Genomic DNA, 23,987 nt, shown 5'->3' with positions numbered 1-23,987 from the left:
CTTCGTGGCGAATTTTATTTCTTACTTATTTCAACTTTTTGTAAACAAAAATTGTAGCGCTTGATGTGAAGATTGTATTCTCAGTAAATCAGTCAAATATGTAGTGAGTCTCGTTTGGAAGCTTTAACGTTTTGAATTTTTTGATGCCACGAAAGTGATTCTGTACTTCACAGCAATAATTTTTTCAAACTTTACAACTGTAAATGACTCTTAAGTGTTTATAAAACATATATTTTGTCTTATTTTCATTGATAAATAGCAATAACATAATATAAATAGGTACCTACTTAAATACAAGATAAAATTTTACCGATTACTTCACCTACTAAGTTACAAGATTCTACGCAATTGGTTTTAAGGGTGACACTGGTGGCATTCTAAAATGCTAAAGAAGCAGAAAACGGATTATTAGTACCTCAATAAAAAAGAACTCTAACTGATTATCAGTCCCTCAACAAATATATATTTTTTATTTAGGCCAGAGGGCCTCGTATTTTTGTTGTACAACTTTTAACTCAAACTTCAGATTAAATTTATTTTACAAACAGATACACAGTCACATATACAGACATACATACAGTCATACAGACAGACAACAAAAATACGAGGCCCTTATTTATTTATTGATGTACTGACTGATCTCTACTTACCACGTATAATTTATTAGTTATTAAAATATTGTAAAAACATAAATACCAGTCACTATATTTTAAAATAAACCAAAGCAAGAAATCACTTTCGTGGCCTAAAATCACCTTCGTGTATAAAACACCACGAAGGTGATGCCACGAAGGTGACGAAAATTTTAGTTTTTTATGAATTATCCTTAAATTTGAATTTAACGGTTCAAGTTGAATACTACACAAATAAGTCTAACATGTTAAGTTTTCAATGGCAAAGTTTCAATTAAATTGTTTAAATTTTAGAGGTAGAAAATAATGTTCAAGAAAGCGACGGTATGTCTATGGATAATCACAAAAAGTTACGTATTTTTTTCGCGGAACGACGATCGACCTACCTCACCTCCCAAATAGTCGAAGCGCGACTGACGTTAACCGAATAGAACGCTGTGATTGGTTGCTGGTGTTCGGTTTAACGGCAATCTTGTATTATTACTCAAAATTTTAGGTACCTAAAATCGTGTGACCAACGTATTTCGCTTACTCAATTCAAAATAATTATAAGAAGATATTTTTTTGACTATTGTGTGGAAAGTATATTTAATTACGATGATTTTAGTATATGCTACACACAAATTGAATGAAAATTGTGGATGCAGTAACCAAATGTTTCATTGCAACCGAAGGTGTGACACGATGAGAACGCGAAAAATGACCCCGTTTTTTATCGATTCATGTGATTTTTTCGTATTATTTTTGCTTCTATTACGATAAAATTTATTTCGTATGTAGCTAAATAGATATTTTATCATCTGATTTCAAAGTTATTGTTCTAACTTATACCGTTATGAACTATTATTGTGTGACCATCAAATTTGAGTGTAAATGAGAAGTACCCTTATCCACAACGAGCAGGCTGTTGGCCTGCAACTCACCTGATGGAAAGTGATGATTAGGCCGAAGGTGGAAGCTCGCTTCACTCTGGATGTCCACCGACCACCGACCTCGAGAAGAGTCATTCTGAAGAGATATGATTATTGAAAGTTATTATTAAAATTTATTTAAATGATATCGTTAATTAAAAGCTTGAAAGTGTCTGGCAGATGTTGATTTATTACTAACATCGTGAAAATGTACGATAAAATGTCTCTTCCTACAATATTTTCTTCGTACTTCTTCAAAGCCTAATAGTAACTAACAGGAAAAGACACATTTAACTATGTTAGCAGTTAGTAATTTAGAGCTAAATTAACAATTGTTAGCAACGGCAAAATTAAAAGCATGTCCGTAATCTAATTGTAAAATATATTCCTTCCATATTAAATGTCCATTACTAAAAATATAACACCGATTTGCCCGCGAAAAGAAACGCGGATGCGACCATTTTGTTGCACAAGAATTGCGCAACAGTCGCTGTGCATGCGATACATCGACCGCCGACTACCGCGGGCGAACTTAATAGCTGTAGGAACACCGGCAATCGACTGTACTCATATAGAATAGTCAGTCGTAGGCTATGCAGTGCAGGTGTCAGGGCTATCGATCTTACTGCCCTACTGACTGATATTTCTCCCTCAACTTTTAGGGAAATCGATGTCATAATTAAAGGATAAGCTTAAGCGCAGATCACCAACTTTTAGTTAGCCGATAGTTAGACCCGATCCTAATTTGTATGAAGAATTGAATTTGACTTTCATATGTGGCCATACTGATTAACAGCCCGACCCATGTATCGGCCAACTAAAAGTCGCTTGTCTGCACCTTATGATTTGGCGATTGGTGTTATTCATAAAATAATTAACGGATATAATATTGCAAAAAAGCTTATTTAATTGGGTACAACCAGAGTTTACATTGAAATTTGTGTCAAAAACTTATCATAGGGTAGTTCAATAGGTTTACGGCCATTTAAGCAAAATTTCGTATTCAGAAAATTTTTTCTCCATCAAAGAGTGGGCAAAAGGAATATAAAGTTTTGAATCGTAAAAGGAACACAATTTCCACTAATGTAAGTTTTCTTTGACAACATATAGTGGTGGCAATATTGGCTATTCTCGGCCACTTAATTCAGTTTAGGCCGCTTGTTGTGTTAGTTTTCGGCCAGTGTTCAGATTTTTCAAAATAAATTTTATTATTTGCAAAAATCAACATGTTTTTAATACACTTTTAATGTAAAATAATTAGGAACATAAAATTTTCCTTTTTGAATTTAAATGTGATTTTAACAGTGATTTTTGCAATAACCATTTCGATTACCAAAATATTTATGTATACGAGACTAATTCCAAAAATTTGAATAAGTTTATATTACATATGAGCATTAAGAATAATATATTTTACCAAAACAGTAGCTTTATAACCTTTTAATTTTACATGACAGCCCTGGAACTGCAATGTATACAGGGTGACTTTTGTATCAGTATCCAAATTTTTTCCTGACATTAGGTATCGTTTATAGATGACATTTTTAATAAAAAATAGGTAGGTCAAATTTTAACATCAACTATTTTTTTCCTAACCAATTAATCACGTAGTGTGGTTACCGCGCTTAGCGCGTAAACATTTTGCGGGAGAGCTGGTCGAGCGGAGAGCTGGCAACGTGTGGCAACGCTCGACCGGCCGGCCTGGCCGCGCGGCGCTTCAATCAGTCGCCCGCGCAACCCATTACGAGACGCGCGTATCACTGCGCGCGCCGATCGTTCCGTCGTGCGGTCAATGTAACGATGTATTCGCAGCGCGAGTGTTATGAAATGATTCGGTGCTACATTTTAAGTGGAGAGAGTTTGAACCGGGCCCAGAGGAATACCTCGACTTCGTAACCAAGGACTAAACCCAACAGTGCCAAACCGGTGAACGATTTTAGCGGCAAACTGAAGCGAGATCCGCGAGCAAGTAGGTAAGTACCTACACGAGACGCGAAGTGCGAAATGACACTGTAGTTTTAAATAAACTCAAAGACAATGTACAAAAGCGTGCAAGTCTGTCTGGAGAAAAATGGTATGCACTTTGGGCAATTATTAAAATAACTACTCATAATTTGTTAGTTTGTTGTTAGGTTAGGTAGGTTTGGTAAGCAATCTCAATTATTGCACATGAAAATAACGATAAATACCCCCGAATAGGTACACAAGAAAAGTAGTGTTACCGCTCTCGGTGATTTTATTTTCTTTTTGATAGCGTAATTATTGTCGTAGGTATTTAATTTTTCTACCATAAATTAGTAAGTCTGTTTAATTAAAACTAATTACCACTTTGAAATCTTTTGCATTTTGACGGTCCTAAGCCCGTGAAAGTATGAAGGGAAAATCGACAACTTATAAATCGTATCGCAATGAATGAAATGCGGCGCGGGCAGGCGCGTACGTGTGTGCGTGCGTAAGCGAGTGAGCCGTGACCACGGTGTAAGTGATTTTTCAGACTGTTTCTGGGTGCTTTATTTTGACATTTTTGTACTGGACGATACAAAAATAAAAAATACGTGTTTTGTCTTTCGCTTCATAGATTATTATATTAAAATTTGGATACTGATACAAAAGTCACCCTGTATGTCGCAGGCAAATTGTATGATTCCGCATTTTACAAACGGCGTCGTCAGTTCACAAACGCTCGCTGTTCTATGAAATGCCGAAGGCAAAATGTAAATTGCCTTGGCACTTTATAATATGCCACAAAATTTGGTAGCCAATTCAATCGCCGTTTACAAAATGCCGCGGCAAATTGAAGTATTTAGTTCTGTTTCTTACCACGCGAGGCGCTGCTTATCAAAACGAGGAAAATGGCGTCGAGTAGTGGTATTGTGATACATAAAACGTACGTATTCAAAGGACTTTTCACAAAAAAGTATTGTTTTAAAGACATTTACTATAATGAATTGAGGAAATTTTACGATTCACAAATAGGAGCAGTGAAAAAGCCGTGGACAAATGAAAAAGTTTTTGAGGTTATCCCGCACGTAAAAAACGCTAAGGTGACAATGGAATCTGGTGCTCGGAGGACTGCTGCGGAATATGGCTTGTTCTAGGTATAATTAAAATGTTTTTTTTTATGCATAACAAGTCAGGTACCTTATTTAACCACAATCGTATCTGGTGTTAAGTTTGTCTTTAATCGAAAGTACCATATTATTCATAAAAGTTGTATTATTGTTAGTTTGTTACTTAGGTATGTCATCAGTTTAAATTAGTTTAGTATTATTTTTGTCACGAAAATATTTTAATTACTTTAGGAGTTTTTTTAAGTTTGTCCTATTTGAATATAGATTTCTGGTTTCTGAAATAAAGTCTGATTTGTCCAACATGTGTTTTATGTTGGTCACCCTATTGTAACAATCATAGTCGAAATTATCAATGGACAACACGCATAAGTTGTAATATTAAGTTAAATTATGACTTAATTTAAAGTTTAGATCACACACATTACAATAGTTTTTATTTCACCTCAATCCATCCAGTATTACCGAAGATAGAGCCCCGAGAAGTTTACGGGCTTTTTAAAATTTTCAAAAATTTCCAATATTCGCGCGTGACGTCACAACATGAATTTGCAGCCCCCGCACGTTAACCCATTTACCACTTTTTGTCTTTTTCCAACTAAAATAAAATTTTACCTAACTGACAACTGTTGTTAGTTGTCATCGTTCAATCACAATTTTCAAACTAGGCGCTATAAAAGTAACCATTATTATGCCACCTATTGCCAATTTTGTGCACTATGAAGCCATTTTTACATTTATGCACTTAAATATACATTTTCTGGAAAAATGACCAAGTTCGTGTCTCTGTGCTCAATAACGAGTAAATATTCCAGTTATTTGTTAATTTTACTTGGAAAGTTTTCCGGAATTTTTGAAAATTGGTGAATAAATAGATTTCGCCATGTTCTTTCCGAATTTTGTGACCTCGTTTATAGCCGCGCGCGCGCCCGCCTTATTGAAAAAAATCCGCCTTAAAAAAGGTTTTTGACAACTACTTTTTTCATTTTATAATTTTTGGGACATAGACAAGCTAAGAAGGTTTGATAAATGTGATAAATTTCATGTAATGTAAGTTAAATAGATTTAGAGTTGTGAAACAGTTAAATTAATGTACCTGCTAAATTGCGAGTTCTTTTTTCTTTAATCATGGCAGGACACGCTGCCGGGTGTCCTAAATATGCTGAAGTACAAAAAAAAATCGCGTTGCTGAAGTAAACTTTTTTTTGTCTTGTTTGTTTCTACATTACATAATTGCATCCTACTATTATTATAAATGCGAAAGTTTGGATGTCTGGAAGTTTAAAATAAAGTAAAGTAATGTTTATTTCTCACCAACATAACAGATAATATTATGATAACAAACAATCAGGGAAAACAAAAAGTAAGAATGTTGGTGGGTTGATACCTGAACTAGGAAGATTCCTGTGTCCCAGGTTTGTTACTCTTTCACGCAAAAAGTACTCAACGGATTTTGTTGAAACTGTACAATGTTATTGTTTGTAACCCAGAATAACATACCGCGTGACACTAAATTTCACGCGGGTGAAGCCGCAGGCAAAAGATAGTCGTGAAATAAATAGGAAAGTTTAAGGTTCTGAAACGTGGTCGCTTACTATGGGCTCATAAGAAGGCTCAAGGTCACCCAAAGGGTAATGGAGCGGGCTATGCTCGGGGTTTCCCTGCGTGATCGAATCAGAAATGAGGAGATCCGCAGGAGAACCAAAGTGACCGACATAGCACGCAGAATTGCTAAAATCAAGTGGCAGTAAGCGGGACACATAGCTCGTAGAGACGATGGCCATTGGGGCAGAAAATTTCTTGAGTGGCGACCACGGGCTGGAAGACGTAGCGTGGGCAGGCCTCCTACTAGGTGGACCGACGATCTGGTAAAGGTCGCGGGAAGAACCTGAATGCGGGCAGCGCAGGACTGTTCATTATGAAAAAACCTATGGAAAACCCAAAGGCCTCTCGCCTTTGCCCAGCAGTGAACGTCATTTGGAACGACGAAATAGGAAAGAATGTAAATCAAAAATCTTCTCTAAGGCAGAATTTTTCCAATTTCGCAACGAGCGCGGCAATCACACTTAACTAACAGACTAACAGAGAACATAGCGAAATCTATTTTAATCACCAATTTTCAAAACTCACGGAACACTTTCCAGGTAACCACGTTAATTTGTACCAAACGACTGGACTATAATTAAATTGATATAAAAATTTGGGTACATCTTCTCAAAAACAAAAGAACTGGTGCTAAAAGGGTTAAGTGACGTTTTGACATTTGTAGAGGGCCTTGTAGAAGGGGAGGCTATGGTGCTGAATGTGGATTAACTCGAGTGTCATAGTAACTTATTAAACTGCTAAGCTAGATGATAAAAAGAAAAATATTTTATTCAATGTACATAGTCTGGTCATAAATTTTGTCATATGATAATAACTTTTGAATTTTGAATGAAGGTTTCAAAAACATTTTTTACTGAATTAGAATTAAAAAGAAAAAATGTGCGGTAGTTCGAATTTTATTTCATGTGTAGTGGACGCATAAAGAAGTCCGAACTGTAGTTGTCACGTTGCATTGCTACGCGCCAAAGCAGATTTTCGTTGTGCTGAAAAAAATTAGTTAATCTTTTCATTAAATGATAGGTATAGGTGTACTAGAATCTCATGGCAAACAAAAATATTGGAAAAGTGTGTCTTTCATATGGCAAATGTCTATGGCTTTATTGTCACCTATCAACGTAAATCAAGTGAACTGTCAGTCGCTGCAGAAATTTTGTAATTTCTTCATGCCTATTTGTTATTTTTGTGAAAAAGTCGAAAAAGCTCAAGCAAGTCATATTGTTTTCAATGTACAATACACATTAAAATAAGGCATAATTCAAAGTCATTCTTTGATTTTAAAGCGCGTCGTTGAGTTGACAGTAAGTTGGAGTGAAATTGGATACATTTAGTTTATTACCTAACTGCATCAGAAGGAGGGTTTTTTTTTTAAATATTATTCTTATAATAGCTGCTTTATCGGGGGTTTCAGGTCTACCTCACAAATTGGTGCAGAGGAATGGTGAAAATGTTATGACCATGTAAACAAAATTGAAAAAGATTTCATCAAGTAAGATGTAAGATAGAATAATTGAAATGGTGGAAGAGCAATTTATAATCTATACTTCTATACTTATAATAAATCTGTAGAGAGGTCAATTCTGTACATGAAATAAATTTTCAAAATAACTATCAGGGGGTGATTAGTGATCGATACTGATGCCAAAAATGCAATCAGTAAAATTTTTGTCTGTCTGTCTGTCTGTATGTTCCTTATAGAAACTAAAACTACTCGACGGATTTTAACGAAACTTGGTACAATTATTCTTCATACTCCTGGGCAGGTTATAGGATACTTAGGAATTCCCACGGGAACGGGAATTAGCGGGTAAATCCTTTTGTATGAAAAATCTAAACCGCTTGAGTTAGACGCTTGAAATTTGTCATGCAGGTACCTTAGTAAACATAAAGCTTAGTTACAACAAGATATTGCAAAATTCCCACGAGGACGGGAGTTAGCGGGAAAAAACATTTGTATGAAAAATCTAAACCGCTTAAGTTAGACGCTTGAAATTTGGCATGCAGGTATCTTAGTAAACTTAAAGCTTAGTTACAACAGGATATTGCAAAATTCCCGCGGGAACGGGAGTTAGCGGGAAAAAACATTTGTATGAAAAAATCTAAACCGCGTAAGATAGATGAAGGGGGTAAAACGGGATCCACGCGTACGAAGTCGCGGGCGGCCGCTAGTAAATAAATAACTCTTTATCTTGATCATCTATTGAAGAAAAGTGGAATCATTTTCTAGTTCTGAATGAAGTGATTAGTTATAAGTATGATAAATAATAAAATTAGTTACATAAAGTAATATACGATTTACTTATTTTTCAAGACATTTTCCTATTTTATTACTGACGGGATTGCTACCATGTACCTTAGTTTTGAGTTTCCAATATTTCGGCACTGTTGCAAGCGCCATGATCACGGAGTAACTGAAGAAATTAAAACCAGACATCGTTCAGATGTGCGTTCAAAAGACCTGAGATTTAAAAAATCCCACGTTTTGTTTAAACAGTAAGCGAAAAAAAAGTGACTTGAAAATGGAATACAAAATGATAAGGTATGGTAAATGATAAGTCTTTATCAATGAAGAAGCAGAAGTTCAATTTCATGTGACCTCCATCTAGGCTAGTTTCCATCGTCACTCAAAGTTTGGCTGCGGTCTCAAATTTGGGCTTAATTGAGGTATTTTTTGGGTGAGAGGCATAAGAACTAATGCCGTTTTATATCAAAAATTCATACTTAGAGGTAATTTACCAGGTACAAAGTATTTCCTTGTATGTTAGTCTGCCACTCTTTAGTAAGTCCCGAAATCCCCGCTTCGGCTCCCCTACTAACCATTCTAACCATTGCACACAGATAATATCTTACATGCAGCTTTTCATGTTACTACGTCACATTTTCTAAATCCGCGCGGAAAATCGCTCCTAGCGGAAGAGCGCACTTTGAGCTTGAATATCTCAGTCATTTTTAAAGATATCAAAAAAGTAAAAATACAGTATTCATTCTAATTTTTTGTAGTTTTTTTTGGCATCTTCAACAAAAATTGTGCGCCATGTCCATTGAACGAGTCGCCAATTTGCCTTCGGCATTTCATAGAACAGTGAGCGTTTGTAAACTGACGACGCCGTTTGTAAAATGCGGAATCATACAATTTGCCTGCGACATATATGTATAATGTTTATGTAACGTTTGTCACGTGTATAGGAAGTTATATCACATCCATGCATATATTCATTCAGGCGACAAGACGACGTTGCGTGACGTCTCTACTTTGTAACACATTCTGTAACAATGTACTAAGGTGCATGTTACAGAATGAAGTTCTAAACTCGACTCAATTTCGGGAAAGAAATATATGTACAGTACATGTTTAAGTATTTCAAGTCAAGCACAGAATTCTAGTCTAAACAAAAAGTTTGTGATTGCACAAAGATCTATGTTTTTGGGTCTTTAGGATGGTTACAGTATTAATTGATTTAGGAACTCTGACTTCAATATAGAAGGTATCCAAAAATAGTGACACCCAGAGGCCGAAACCCAGAGGTACCTAGAGAACCACTACGGGCTACCGGGGCGTTCCTCCAATTTCCGCGATTTTTATAGTTTTCAAGTTATGTTTATTTTTACAATTTCTCTTCTCTAAACTTCTTTTTAAACAAACAAGCTACGAGTAATACATAGTAATATGTAAAGAAAACAGCTTCTTTTACACCAAAGCAAATCGAGAAAATATTCAAACTCTCTGTGCAAAAGCATGTTACCTAAACAAACAAATGCGCTAAAAAGCGGGGATTTATTTTCATAATTTCAGACTTTCAGTATTTGCATCCGCAGTAAAAGTTATAGGGAAATAGAATACATTAACCACTTATGTGGTTTTCATACGAAGAAGAATAAAAGAGAATATGAATAGTTTTAAGTTAAATAATTAGTAAAGCAGTGGATGTCATTTAATTTTGTCTGAAATAGGTACATTAAAAGTAGACCATAATTTGCTAATTTGTAATGTCTTTAATTCAAAACACAGCAAATGTTCGTGAAGCGTTTGAATTGCGTTTGAGAAAAAGTAGCTCTCTGTCAGCTTTTACGTAAAGGCGCGTTTACGTTTCAGCTTCGTTTGAACTAGCTGTCAAAACGATACCGCGATACGGATTTGTCATTAAGCTGATTTTCGTTCGTCGTTCAATTGGTCCAATTGCGTTGCAGTTGAAAATTTTAGCGCAATCGGGGCCCTGAATGATCAGCATTACATCACCGTCATAACTTAGCGAATTAACTATTGTATGGCTGTACGTGTGGTTTATCCGAATTATACTATACATATTATATCTATTGTGATCTCGATCGTTATAATAATCTTAGATGGCTCTAGAGCTTGCTTTTTAATAGAAATTGATAACTTATCTGATACAAAGGAGATAGATTTGCTAAAGCGATATTATGATTACACTAAGTAATTGAATAATATGTAAATACAAGTAAATATTCTGAATTAAGAAAACTTTATTCGTTTAACGTTAACGCATTATTTTTTTAACTGTTGTCTGTTCCTGATTATTGTGAAGCTACTGTTTTTTCATCATTTCAGTTCACAATTGCCCGTCTTTAAATGTCTGGTCGTCTTTACCTAGGATCTACTTTTTCGTGCGCAAAATCTAGCGCACCGCCAGAGAAATGTATGTAAATATCTTCAACTCTGCCTTAAACGAAACTCGGAATCGATGCATTGCAGTCCAAAACCCTTCCCAAACTGAAAGCGTTGCAATTTGGTTGAACCCACACCATTTCCTGCTTTCGTTCTGCTCTTATTTTGTCTCCTCCCCACAACCCGCAATGAATGGTCGAATTTTAAAAGTCGCGTTGCGGTTACTATTGTTGCAAGGACGCTCTGACATTTGGTTGAAATGTAATGTTACTGAAGTGCCTTACGCAATGCGTTCATTCTTCTTATTAGCCGATTCTCAGCGATTTGCAGAGAAAACAGAGCTATTATGGCGATTAGATGGCGGGGTGTTAATTACTCAATTAAACTGGTTCACACCGCTCGGAACAAAAGAAAGTGAAGTTGCAAGCTCACTTGTTCTTTAATTTGAAATGACAGTTTACGGAGCGGGCAGTTACGACGCTGATTGACGTTATGTGAACAAGTTATTATAACAAAACATGTGAAATACTGCAATTAAGTACATTGTTTTGATTGCTGGCTGTAACTTCTTAAATCTTTTAGAATCTCCTAACCAAACAGGAAACATACTTTTGTGCCTTCTACTTCAAAAGAGGCCCGGTTGTTGTTAAGACATTATTACTTCGTCTTCTTTTATTTACAATCTTTTCAAAAATGTGTCGATAATATCACAGGAAAGCTTTTGTGGATGTTGATGTTTCACCAAGGCTGACTTATTATCCGAGGTACAACATACCTTCCGAGAACGCGTCATGCAACTCATGTATGAGTGACGTCGACATTGTTCGCCTGTGTACGGAAAATTGGCGAGCTCCTTTTAAAAGATGGTTAACAATATCTTTTCTAGTACATGATGAAGTCAGCTAGCTCCAGAAGCCTTACGTAAAACGCTATAAGCAGTAATTTTTACTCCGTTGCATCATTGGAGCATTATTAAGTTAACTCATGTTTTCTACAGTATGGACCATTAAAATTTCATCTCTCATTGACAAGTGGGCTTGGTGTGCTTCCTTAAACCATTTTTAATACGTGAGGAGAAACAGCAAAATCCAAAATACGTTGAAAATCTACAGGACAATCTTCAAAATAAAACACGGCACAGTATTCGGAGTGTTGGTTTTAGCATTTTCCATCCCTTGTAGAAAATGTTCGTTCTAACCAATGCTTTTTGTCTACAGCCGAGCGACTGTGCGGCCACCCAGCTGTCCCTGCCAACGCCCGAGTGTCCCTGTCTGCGGACCCCATCGTCCCAGGGACGCTCGCCACATACGAGTGTGATGATGGATATGAACTCTTCGGCGCACATGAGAGAGAGTGCACTTTGAGGGGAGACTGGACTGCTGAACCTCCCTTTTGTGGTAAGTCTTAGCAGCCATTGCTTGTGCGCAATGTGCGCTTATAGCTACTATAACTACGTTACTAGGTATGTGCAAACGCACGTAAATGAAGTCTCAAGCTTGCGCACACCCTAAGTAAAAGTGAAGTAAAAATATATTAAGGCGATTAGAGTCCTCAATGACCTTGGGCGTTTGACCTTCACGCCGCGAGCAACACCCGCGTACCCCGCACCAAAAACTCCGATTTGACACCGATCAAAAATACACGGGCATAGGTAGATACAGAATAGAAGCTCTTTCTTCATACATTACTGCCTATTATTTTAAACTTAAATTGATGAACCTTGATGTCGCTGTCATTTAACTCAGGCGTAAAAGTATTTCATAAAAATAACAAAATCCATGAACATTTTGTACGGGATAAAATTTATTTTATTTTTCGTAAATTTTCTAATGCTTTTGTCGGTTCAGTCGTTCTCGAAATTTGAACAAACCCGACTTTATTACAAGCTTTTATTTAGCTTGCAATTTATGATGTATGTAGGTAATTATATAAATGTTTGTTCGGGTGGAATCTTGCAAGCAGTACCTCTAGTACGAAAAACTTTCGAGTTCGTTTCGTTGCGTATTCAAAGTGTCATCGAAAAATTTTGTATGAAAAATTAAACAGCGCCCCCTATATTATAGCCGCCCTAGGGGGCGCTGTTTAATTTTTCATACAAAATTTTTCGATGACACTTTGAATACGCAACGAAACGAACTCGAAAGTTTTTCGTACTAGAGGTACTGAATTAGTTAGACCAACTTCCTGACGACAACTAGGCTAGATGACAAAATTTCAATTATTTGTCCGTCAGACAGATAATTAGAAAATATTAGACTCATATTTTTTATTTTCTTTCATAATTAAACAATAACAGTGCTACATCGAGTTGAAATGGCGCGATACGCCACGCTTGAGTAGAATTTTTACTCAAATGTGACGTCACGCGACATTTCAACTCAATATAATATTTTTGTAATTATTCGATTATGGAAAAAATTAAAAAATATGAGTCTAATATTTTCTAATTATCTGTCTGAAAATCTCTGCTACTACGCCGCAGTAAATTCCCCATCATAAATAAAAAGATCCCATCAAAAACAATACTTGTCAAAAAAACCAAGTCTCGCAACTCAGTTGTTCTACGGTAAAAAGTTGTGAGATCCATGTAATACCAAGTCCAGGCCAGGAAATCTTTAACGTTTTACATAAATTATTGACTTGGCCATCGCACTAAATAATTTAATTTACACGTGTTTTCATGCGATGGCCAAGTCAATATATTTATGTAAAACGTTAAAGATTTCCTGGCCTGGACTTGGTATTACATGGATCTCACAACTTTTTACCGTAGAACAACTGAGTTGCGAGACTTGGTTTTTTTGACAAGTATTGTTTTTGATGGGATCTCATTTCTTTTTGTATTTTGTAGACAGCAGTTATGTATCTAGAAAACTGGACCGAAATTGAAAAATTTTACTCGACTTGGCGGTTGCACTACCGTGCCCCCAAATATCATTTCTTTTTGTATTTTGTAGACAGCAGTTATGTATCTAGAAAACTGGACCGAAATTGAAAAATTTTACTCGACTTGGCGGTTGCACTACCGTGCCCCCAAATATTTTAGTTTTTCCTTGATTCATACACCAAACACTACTTATATTCCAAATTTGAAGCTTCTAGGTCTGCTAGAAGTGCCTTAGAGTTTTGATGATCGGTGAGTCAGTGAGTCAGTGAGTGACAAAATTAAGTAACTTTGACCCGTTATAATTCTTAAACTACCGGTTCAAATTGAATGAAATTTTAAATATACCGTGTCTTTACAATGCCTGCATAGCTAATGAAAATTCAGCCTTCTAGTTTTATCCACAACGAAGTTACAGGCGGTCGAAAATGGCCTGAATTGCTTCGAGAAAAGGATGGTACGGCCGTGCCGCTTTTTTGCTCGACTTGGTGGGGGCACTGCCGTGCCCCCAGATTTTTTTAAAAACAAGCTCTTGTATGCTAATAATTTTGGTTTCATGACATGCTCCTAAAATTCATCACCTTATAAGAGGATTTCAGTTTTTATCTGCGAAACTTTTTAATAACGTTTCATGGTTTGGTAATTTAGGGAAGTTTATTTGCACTTAACATGAAAAATATGGTATCAATGTACTGAGTACCTATGCACCTTCAGTGGCAACAACAAGGTCTACTGAGTACCTATAGTCTACTAAAGGCATGAAATAGATTAATTTCACTAAAAATTAAAACCAACTCCAAAACGAATCACCAAAAGGTAGGCTGCCACCGACTCCGAAAATGGCTAATTTTGTAATCAGTATCCAAATTTTTTAATAAGCTCTATAGAACAATTCAGTACCACTTTATCTTAATTTTTTTTAATGTGACAGGAGGCAAACGAGCAAACGGATCACCTGTTGGTAAATGATTACCGTCGCCCATAGACACCCGCAGACCCAGGGGCGTTACAGGTGTTATTTTTAATTGTGGTATTTTCGCGAAGAAACATATTGAAAATCTAATTCTAATAAGTATGAAAAATATAAATTGTTTTCTTCACGTAAATCGATTAAGTTACAGATTCTGACTAGCTCCTAATTTGGATACTGATTGCAAAGGCCTAGTAAATAAATAAAGTAATAATTTTTCTACATGTATTTATCTAGTGCAGTTGTTTTGGAGTCAATTATAGTTTTTTTACACTAATAGATTCTATTCAGGTAGAAAATAGCGTCTGAGCGTGTCATAATTCAATTGTATCGTCTGACTGCACGTACTCTATGAACAATTCTGACATAAAATCTATTGTCGAACAAAAGCTGGGTTGCACCATCTTACTTCAACTTTGACAAGCGTCAAAAGTCTGTCTAACTCCATACAAAAAACACCGGTTATCGCCAAAGCTACGGTCAAAGTTAGGTCACGTCAGGTGGTGCAACTAAGCCAAAGAAAAAAATCATTTTGATCGCTAATGTCAGTTTGCAGCGAGTGACACAACCTCCCCGTCTGAAGGCCAGCGGCCGACTGCCGCCCGCACCCCGCGAAGGCCCCCTCAACAGCAAAACGTTCGGAATTTATCAAAAGTAAAATTTATGAATGAAAGTAATGTTCGATTGAAAAACGCAACGTGTCATTTAAAGATTAAAGAATTCCTAATCTATTCGTGCAAAAATCTTTTAAATTAACATAGCCGTTTTGGAGGAGTAGGGAATTTAAGTAAAAAATCGATGTCCCGTATTTATTTTTTTAATCCAAAACAAAGAGACGTAGCGAAAATTCAAACGTCACAAATGTAGTCCTTGAACTGTTGTATAACATATATTTTTTTCAACTATTTCTGTCCAGCAGTAAAAGAGGAGTAGGCTTTACAAAATGCCCATTTGACGCGGATTGAGGACTCTAATCGCCTTAACAAATATTTATATTTTTTCAAAAATTAGAATATTAGGTTGGATTCTAGACAGATCTTCGTTTGAATTTTATAGTTAAACACACTATGGTGCTACCTACCTACCATTCTCGTGTAACGTTACATAAAAGTAAACACTCTTGGGCTGAGTTGCACCACCTAACTTTGACCGTAACTATAACGATAACCGGCGTATTTTGTATGGAATTTGGCAGATTTTTTACGTTTGATAAAGTCAAAGTAAGATGGTGCAACCCAGCCTTATTTGAATGTGTGTTCTTCAAAAGTAAAAATATCGTTCAAAATGTACATTTTCAATTCCATTCAAAACTGAATTATTTACTGTAAAATATTCGAGCTCTCATGGAAAATTCGGTGCACTTTAACATTTGTATCTTTAATATTTGGTCATTCCAAACATCATTATTTGTCGCCGACCATATTTCTGTGGTTTTTTCGAATATTCGGAGAACTGGTACCGTTGGTCAAATTTCAATTATGGGACTAATTAAGAGTGAAACATTTTACTGATTAATTAAGTGCATATCGTTAATTACGAATCACGTTATTTCTGGAAGGTGGCAATTAGTTTAATGTTCCGAACCAGCGGCCAAAAGGGCTTTAATGTGTGTATTTTGTTCGCAAACAAAAAATTAACCTTTCGAAAGATAATTTCTTAATTGATATTGTCACTGTAAATTAATGAGATGAATCAATTATTACAAGTACATACAAAATCGTTCTATTAATTGGGGTAAAAAAGGTAATTGAGAGACTGGTCGTAACAATTGTTTAGAAATTAGATCTTCGAAAATGCTTAAATAACACGAAACTCGTAACTAATATTTGTTTCTGCATCTTTTTTAAACTCCGTATTTGTTTGCAGGTACAAACGTAGCTTTCCGCAAGCCAGCCAACCAGTCCACCACAGTGCGTGGTGGCGCCGCAGCCAATGGCAATGATGGCGAGAAGACCACAGAACACGATGGCAAGAGGTGCACAGAAACTCAGCGCGAGGCTTCCCCGTGGTGGCAGGTGGATCTTCTCAGACACTACGCCGTCAAAGTGGTCCGAGTCACCACTAGAGGCTGTTGTGGTAAGTGGCCATTGCTTACTATGATTATGTAGGGTAACTTGGGCAAGAAGACCACAGAACATGTGGAAGGAATCTCGACTCAGCCCGAGCCCTGCCTGATTGCAAGTGGATTCACTAAGGCTGAGTTACACCACCTAACTTTAACTGTAACTATAACGATAACCGGTGCTTTTTGTATGGAGTTTGACAGATTTTTGACGTTTGTTAAAGTTAAAGTAAGATGGTGCAATCCAGCCAGCAGACAAGCGTGTCTTAGTGAATCATTATACCATGATGCTTCTCTAATGGTGAACCGTGAAAATGTGTTAGCACGACAATTATGAGATGTACTGAAAAGAGCGGTATTTTTCAATGACATCGGTCACTGCGAGAGACGAGAATTCCACATTAAATTCGCTTTCCATCATTTAATACGGGCTATAAAAATCTTCTATATTAGAGGTGAAATAATATCCAGTTGTGGAACAGATCTGTTCTGAGTATTAATAATTAGTATTATTAATAATACATTATTAGATAACTGTTAAACTCGTAAAGAGAGCAAAAACCAATATTTCACTGTGTGAGAAATTTTATAACTATAGTCTAAATCAAATCTAACGGCAAAATCATTTGATTTGGCCGTTAGATTGAAATTGAAATTCAGTATCTATTGCACGCGGCTTTGTTCTACACCATTTGTGTAATTCGCTACACTTTACTTTTACAAAAGACAGTTAATGAAATCGGTAATTATTTTTATATCATCTTTTATTCGAATCAAACGGACTGTTACAAATCCGCTTGGAAGTTTGATAATCAATTCAATTCGTCAGTCACTATCAATGGTACTGTGTTTAATCTGTTCGACACTAAAAAGCCATTCGGTTGGATTTACAAACCACGGATTAAAATCAAGTTTAGTATTAAGTGGGGATCAATCAATGTATTTAAAAACATACGTGGGCTGTGCAGCAGATGTGAGGCTTTAATTAAGGTATTTAATTGAAAACCGCTTGAGTGCGTGTTAAATTATTATGAAAGTGGCTTTTCCCATCCGTTTATTGTGATTTTCAAACTACTCGATGAATTCTTATACAGATTTAATTTTAACTTAGATTATCTATATTAAGTGCATCTAGAAAACTTACAAGCGTTCACAAATAGATAAAACATCGCTATCTAAGTTGGCCCGGCCGGAAATCGAACTCTACTTCTTAGTTCTTTTAAACTTGAAGAAACTGATATCCGTTTTACTTAAAATTGTTTTTTACATCACAATAATAATGTAAAAAACTATTCTGTTTGTAACACCGTACAAAATATTTAACTTTTAGAATGGAAAATTAAATGTTATTTTAAAACAGTGTTCAACAAGTGTGTAACTTTTTAATAGTAAGGGGGTTAAAATCAAAAGAAATTGCCGTTCATATCTCACTCTTTTCTCTTGCATATTACTGATGCTCGATGACTGAGCATCTGAGCTAAACTATACAGGGTATCCATGAAACCGAAAAGTATGGGAATGTACAAAATATTATGAAATAAAATTATTGCAACAACATTTTTCAAAGGATAATGTTAAAAACTGTAAGGTAGCCGCAATAATTACCTAGCCATCTCGTTAAAGAAATTTTTAATTTCATAATGTAGTAAATCATTTTATTTTTTCTTTCCAAATATGTCAGTAATATGATTAATGATATTAATTTGTGTAAGACGATTAAAAATGTTAGTAATTAAAAGTAAGTAATTAATTAATTATGTTAAACACAAAGCAACTCATGCATAACAAGTTTTAATGAAATATAATTCAACATAACAAGTTTGATTGAATTTGTTTACAAAAGTGTGTAGTAATGGCAATGCCAGATTTTGTATGGAAAGTGGCGTCTTTTTTTTTCGCGCGGCCATCGACCAAACTTTGTTTTTTGATTACAAAATAGTGTAATAAACCAAACTTACTATGGCATGTGTACCTCTAAACTCAGTCTGAACTGAGTTACGAGCATTAGAAGTTTGATGATTTTCATACTAGATTTGCTTTTTGTGCGCAAGTTTTGTAAGAAATTGCAACAAAATATTGCGCTATTTTTTTATTGCGCTGATTCTGCTCCATACTGATATCTGGAGCCTTTAATGGATGGTGTTGTTTGTTTACACATACAATGTCACTATTTTGTTGCAATTTTTTACAAAACTTTACGCGCAAAAGGCAAATCTAGTATGAAAATCATCAAATTTCTAATGCTCGTAACTCAGTTCAGACTGAGTTTAGAGGTATACATGTCATAGTAAGTTTGGTTTATTACACTATTTTGTAATCAAAAAAGAAAGTTTGGTCGATGGCCGCGCGAAAAAAAAAAGACGCCAATTTCCGGCATTGTCTTTTATAATAATAACATGCACTTATTTTAAATGGTCAATCTAAACTCGGAATTTGTAAAATGTATAGAGCTTTTACAATTAAATGTATTTCCTCACATTTTCTTTCTTTTCTAGATCTTTTGATTTAATTTGTTCATAATCATGAGAAAAACCTTTCCTCACAATGAGCTACTTTTTAAAAATAACCCTGTATATTCGGATTTCATAGTCACCCTGTATAAATCGAAGCCGGTTTACATTGATCCTGAACTTGATTGCTAGCATACTAGCCTCGTCATTGAGGTGACTTGCGTATACCATACTATGGTAATGGTTATGGTCAAAAGTATGCTAATGCATCTCGTGCACTCGGGTCATTGAGTGGATGCTATAATACTTGACTAGTATTAACTCGTGGCTTTACCCGCAGTGATTTTAGTCGCGGGGAGTAGGACCTGCTTGGATACAGACAGCGCAGGACCCGTCGTTGTGGTCCTTCGGAGAGCCATTTGTCTAACAGTGGACGTCATTTGCCCGAAATATACGAACAAACATTGTCTAAAGCACACAGTCTCAAAATCTGAAACTTTTCAAATATATACATACATTTAATTATACATTGGTCGTCCTAATAAATAAAATTTAATAATATTTAGACCATTATCATAATAATTACGCAATTCACTAAGTTACACGTGCCAGCATGTCAATTACATAAAGTTACTTACATACGAAGTTGTCCCGTCGTGGTGAAGACAGAAGTTTAGGGGGAACCTAGCTCTCCCGGACAAGTGTCCTAGCAGTCCAATAAATGTTTAACTTAATTTCAACTTCGTGAAGTAGAATTTCAGTTGCGCTTAACATGGTAAGTGTACGTCTATTCTCGTTACCATCTATGAGTACATGTTACTTACGTCCAGATGGTAACTTCACTGCGATGTACTACAGAATCAACGGCGTATTTTCATTGAATATTTGAGTCGTGGAATTATAACTACCAGGTTACTGATGGATATATCTATTAACCCTTTTTAGTTAAAATAATAAATAAATATTTAGTTAATAGAGGCGGAATGATTAGTCCACAATACAATAAATTAATTTTGACCAGGCGAATGTTTATTAATTAACTACACTACGTCTCTATTGCTTTGATTAATTTAAAAAATAAAATAAATAATTAAGCTCAGTCGAATTATCATTACATCTTTTTACCGAGTCTTTTTGCATTCACTTTTATTAACCACAAATACGAAGAGGTGACCATTATTGCTTCAGTTGTCATCATTCGTCACAGCCGAGCGAGGGTTGCGCAAGCGCCGACCGACTGTGAAGCTGTCAGAATGTGCAGTTGCCAATTGCAGGTGGACCTAGTATGCGTAAGAACCAAAGCACACGATGCGTTTCGGTGGCGATGTGACGCCGGATCGTTGTCGCTACGTCGTCTTACATAGAAATATCTGTGGAGCCCGGCACGCGAGCGGTGGAGGTCGAGCGTTACCGCGACAACTTTGCGGTGCGACGCCGCAACGTATCATGTGCTTTGACTCTAATAGTTCCTGTGCGACTGTATAGTGTTAGTGCATAGGATATGAAATACTAGTAATTTAATCACAGAACCGAAGCACGGAAAAGCCTTTTGAGTAATACTTGCTGTTATAGTTTTTCACCGCATTAACTTTACAAAAATAATGTTGGTTGAGACTGAAGAGTCCTTTACTAAGTTTCTGGTCTATCTGAAGATAGCTAATGAGCTGTTTAAGCTCAGTACTTTGAATATAAAATATACCTAATATGTATATAGCTAGGTCGCAGTATTTAGATTTCAAGCTGTAAATTCTACATTAGATACGTGATCCGAAAGCTTTGACCAATATAACAGATTTACATGATAAACGTCGTTTTTTTATGCATAACAAGGCAAGTTAGTTGACCACAATCGCACCTGATGTTAAGTGGGCTGCAGTCTAGGATGGTACATATCTGCCCTGTAAGTGCCTATTCACTCTCGCCTTGAAAAGGCCCGGATTATAGTCTTCATTGGTTCCCCAACTATCTTCATCTGTATGTAGGTACTCGTACCTTCCAATAAAACTATTCACAAGTTTCCAAACCCATTCGTACATCGGCGAGCTTAAATTAAAAATATTCGTGTCTTCTGTGTACTTACACCTGCCACGTGTCTGTCCCACATAGAGGTGTACAATGTACAGTGTACACACAGGACCGTGTATTGATTTTAGATCGCTCGTGAAAAAGAGGAATCAGGAATACCGGTCACCGTTGCCACATTTTAGTTCTCGCGGACGTCGCTACAGGCTATGGATGGGTATGTTATGGCACGCGCGATAACTACCATGAGGCTGGATCGTTCGTTCGTTTCAGCCAAATGACGTCCACTGCTGGACAAAGGCCTCCCCAAGGTTTTCCACAATATACGGTCCTGCGTTGCCCGCATCCAGGCTCTTCCCGCGACTTTTACCAGATCGTCGGTCCACCTAGTAGAAGCCCTGCCCACGCTACGTCTTCCAGCACGTGGTCGCCACTCGTGAACTTTTCTGCCCCAACGGCCATCGTCTCTACGAGCTATGTGCCCCGCCCACTGCCACTTGCTTTTATCAATTCTGCGAGCTATGTCAGGATATGTCAGGAGCTGGATAGTTTACACTATACGCCGCAACCTTTGCGGTCTACCACTTCAAAATTGGATTTCTGATTCACCATTAGAGCAGCGTTTTAAGCATTAATTAACTCTTTAATTAAAACTCCATTATCGGTTTTATAGCGGGTTTTCAGCTTGTGCATTTATGGTACCAGAATGTGACGCAGTTGCGATGCGATTTGATCCTGCTTAATTAAAGGCTTTCGGGGAAATCTGATCGTTTTTCTGATGACAGGCATTGCTAATCGGATAAAATGTATTCAAGCAATTACTAAGTAGAGTCAGTTAATTAATAGGTCTAGAGTTTAACTCACTCAGTGCCTGGGATATGGGAGTGGCACCGAAGGGTGTTTTTGTAATGTCAAACGTCAGCAAGACTTCAGAATTCACATCCCCTTCACATTTATATGCTCTGTCACGTCATAATAATTAAGTCAAAGTACCTCTCCCGTGGCGTTTCCACACCTCAGCCACTGACTGAATAAACCGCTAGAGCGCTTTCACATTTAGGCGATTTAGCAGCGCGACAAACGCGCGACAGACGCACTGCCGAAAATTTCATACTGCATAAATGTGATGCATTCCTTCACATTATAAAAACGCCGCTGCCGCGCTGCAGTCGCGCTACTAACGTGAAAGCGCTCTTCGACCAAAAGTGTATTATAGTAAACGCTTGTTTTAACTGTGTTCTGTTTACAGGTCACCAGCCTCTTCAAGACCTGGAGATCCGAGTGGGAAACAGCAGCACAGACTTACAGAGGAACCCGCTTTGTGCCTGGTTCCCAGGCACAATAGGTATGTAAATTTTTAGACATAGTGTTGACGATTTTCCATTCTATAATTGAGAACATTTCAACCTCTAGTAGTCTTCTTTATTATCATTATCTTAGTTGAGAAAATTCTACTTATACTCACAGCATCACTAACCTTACGAGTACCTACTCAATATTATCTTGGGTGACATTGCTATGAACTTTTCATCTGATAAAGGATCAGACCAACGATATCATAAAGGTAGCAGGAAAGCGCTGGACGCAGGCCGCTACCAACCGGGTAACATGGAAAGTATTGGGGGAGGCCTTTGTTCAACAGTGGACGTCCTATGGCTGAGATGATGATGATGATCAAAGGATCATCAAAGACACCATTACTCATATCACAAACAGAAAAGAACCGCGAAATTGTAATTCGTGTTGACGTCATGGTTTTTAATCACCACAGTCTTGCTAAAGCTACTTATGTCTCACAGGCGTTGCAACACACTGACACAGAACTTGGCCTTGATACACATCCGTGCGCCTGTTTTAGAACCAGTTCTGTCTTCCGCTTGAGACGGTTGATTGATGTAGGGCCGGGTTTTCCGGTCTGTTACGATTGCATTTTATGTGTAGATTCTACAAGCTGTGTAAAATTATACTGTAATGAATCCAATAGCGAGCGAAAGTATTCGCTACTCAGATTTTTTTCTCTATTAATTGTCATAAGCCTTCATCATCATCACTTTTCCATCAGGTGAGATGTTTACCAAGAGCTTTCTCGTTGTGGATAAAAAATATAAGAAGAACGGTCATCTGTGACCCAGGCCCGACAGAATCGAGACATACCTCAGTTTTTTTGTCATGTTTTAATTAGTTAAATTATATATTTTTTATATTCGAAATCTATGTATAACACCAAAATATTATCCTTTGTTTTCGTTCAGGCGTTATGCAAAAACTAATACAAAATGCCTATTTATCACCAAAATTGGTAAATGTATGTACCTAAATGTCTATTACAGCTGCTATGGAATGTATCTAGGTGACCTGGAGATACAGCCGGATTATACAGGATGGAAACGAGAATTTACAAAATCCAAAAATTCAATGTTACCAGCTTCCATAATCTGTAACCTATTATTGGTACCGTTTGAAAGAGCTCGTGAAGCACTTTCAGAATCAGTAACTAGTTTTTCGATATCTTGTATAGTTTAGAAATAATCGAGTGAGACCACTTATCGTTCCATATGTATAACAACCCTGTATAATCCGGCTATATCTCCAGGTCACCTAGATACATTCTATAGCAGCTGTAATAGACATTTAGGTACATACATTTACCAATTTTGGTGATAAATAGGCATTTTGTATTAGTTTTTGTATAACGCCTGAACAAAAACAAAGGGTAATATTTTGGTGTTATACATAGATTTTGAATATAAAAAATATAT

General features: G+C 36.5%; 1 protein-coding gene across 1 annotated transcript in view; it reads left to right on the top strand.

Moving 5' to 3' along the window:
- The window catches only part of LOC135086551 (CUB and sushi domain-containing protein 3), a 152,683-nt gene that overhangs the window by 71,001 nt on the left and 57,695 nt on the right, over positions 1-23,987 (top strand). The window contains exons 2-4 of the mRNA XM_063981293.1: positions 12,058-12,237; positions 16,561-16,770; positions 22,478-22,573. Of these exons, the coding sequence (XP_063837363.1) occupies positions 12,058-12,237; positions 16,561-16,770; positions 22,478-22,573 (486 nt within the window). The remainder of the gene's footprint in view (positions 1-12,057; positions 12,238-16,560; positions 16,771-22,477; positions 22,574-23,987) is intronic.

Source organism: Ostrinia nubilalis, chromosome Z (genome assembly GCF_963855985.1).
Source record: "Ostrinia nubilalis chromosome Z, ilOstNubi1.1, whole genome shotgun sequence".
NCBI classification, from domain to species: domain Eukaryota; kingdom Metazoa; phylum Arthropoda; class Insecta; order Lepidoptera; family Crambidae; genus Ostrinia; species Ostrinia nubilalis.
This window is presented reverse-complemented; position numbering and strand designations above follow the sequence as displayed.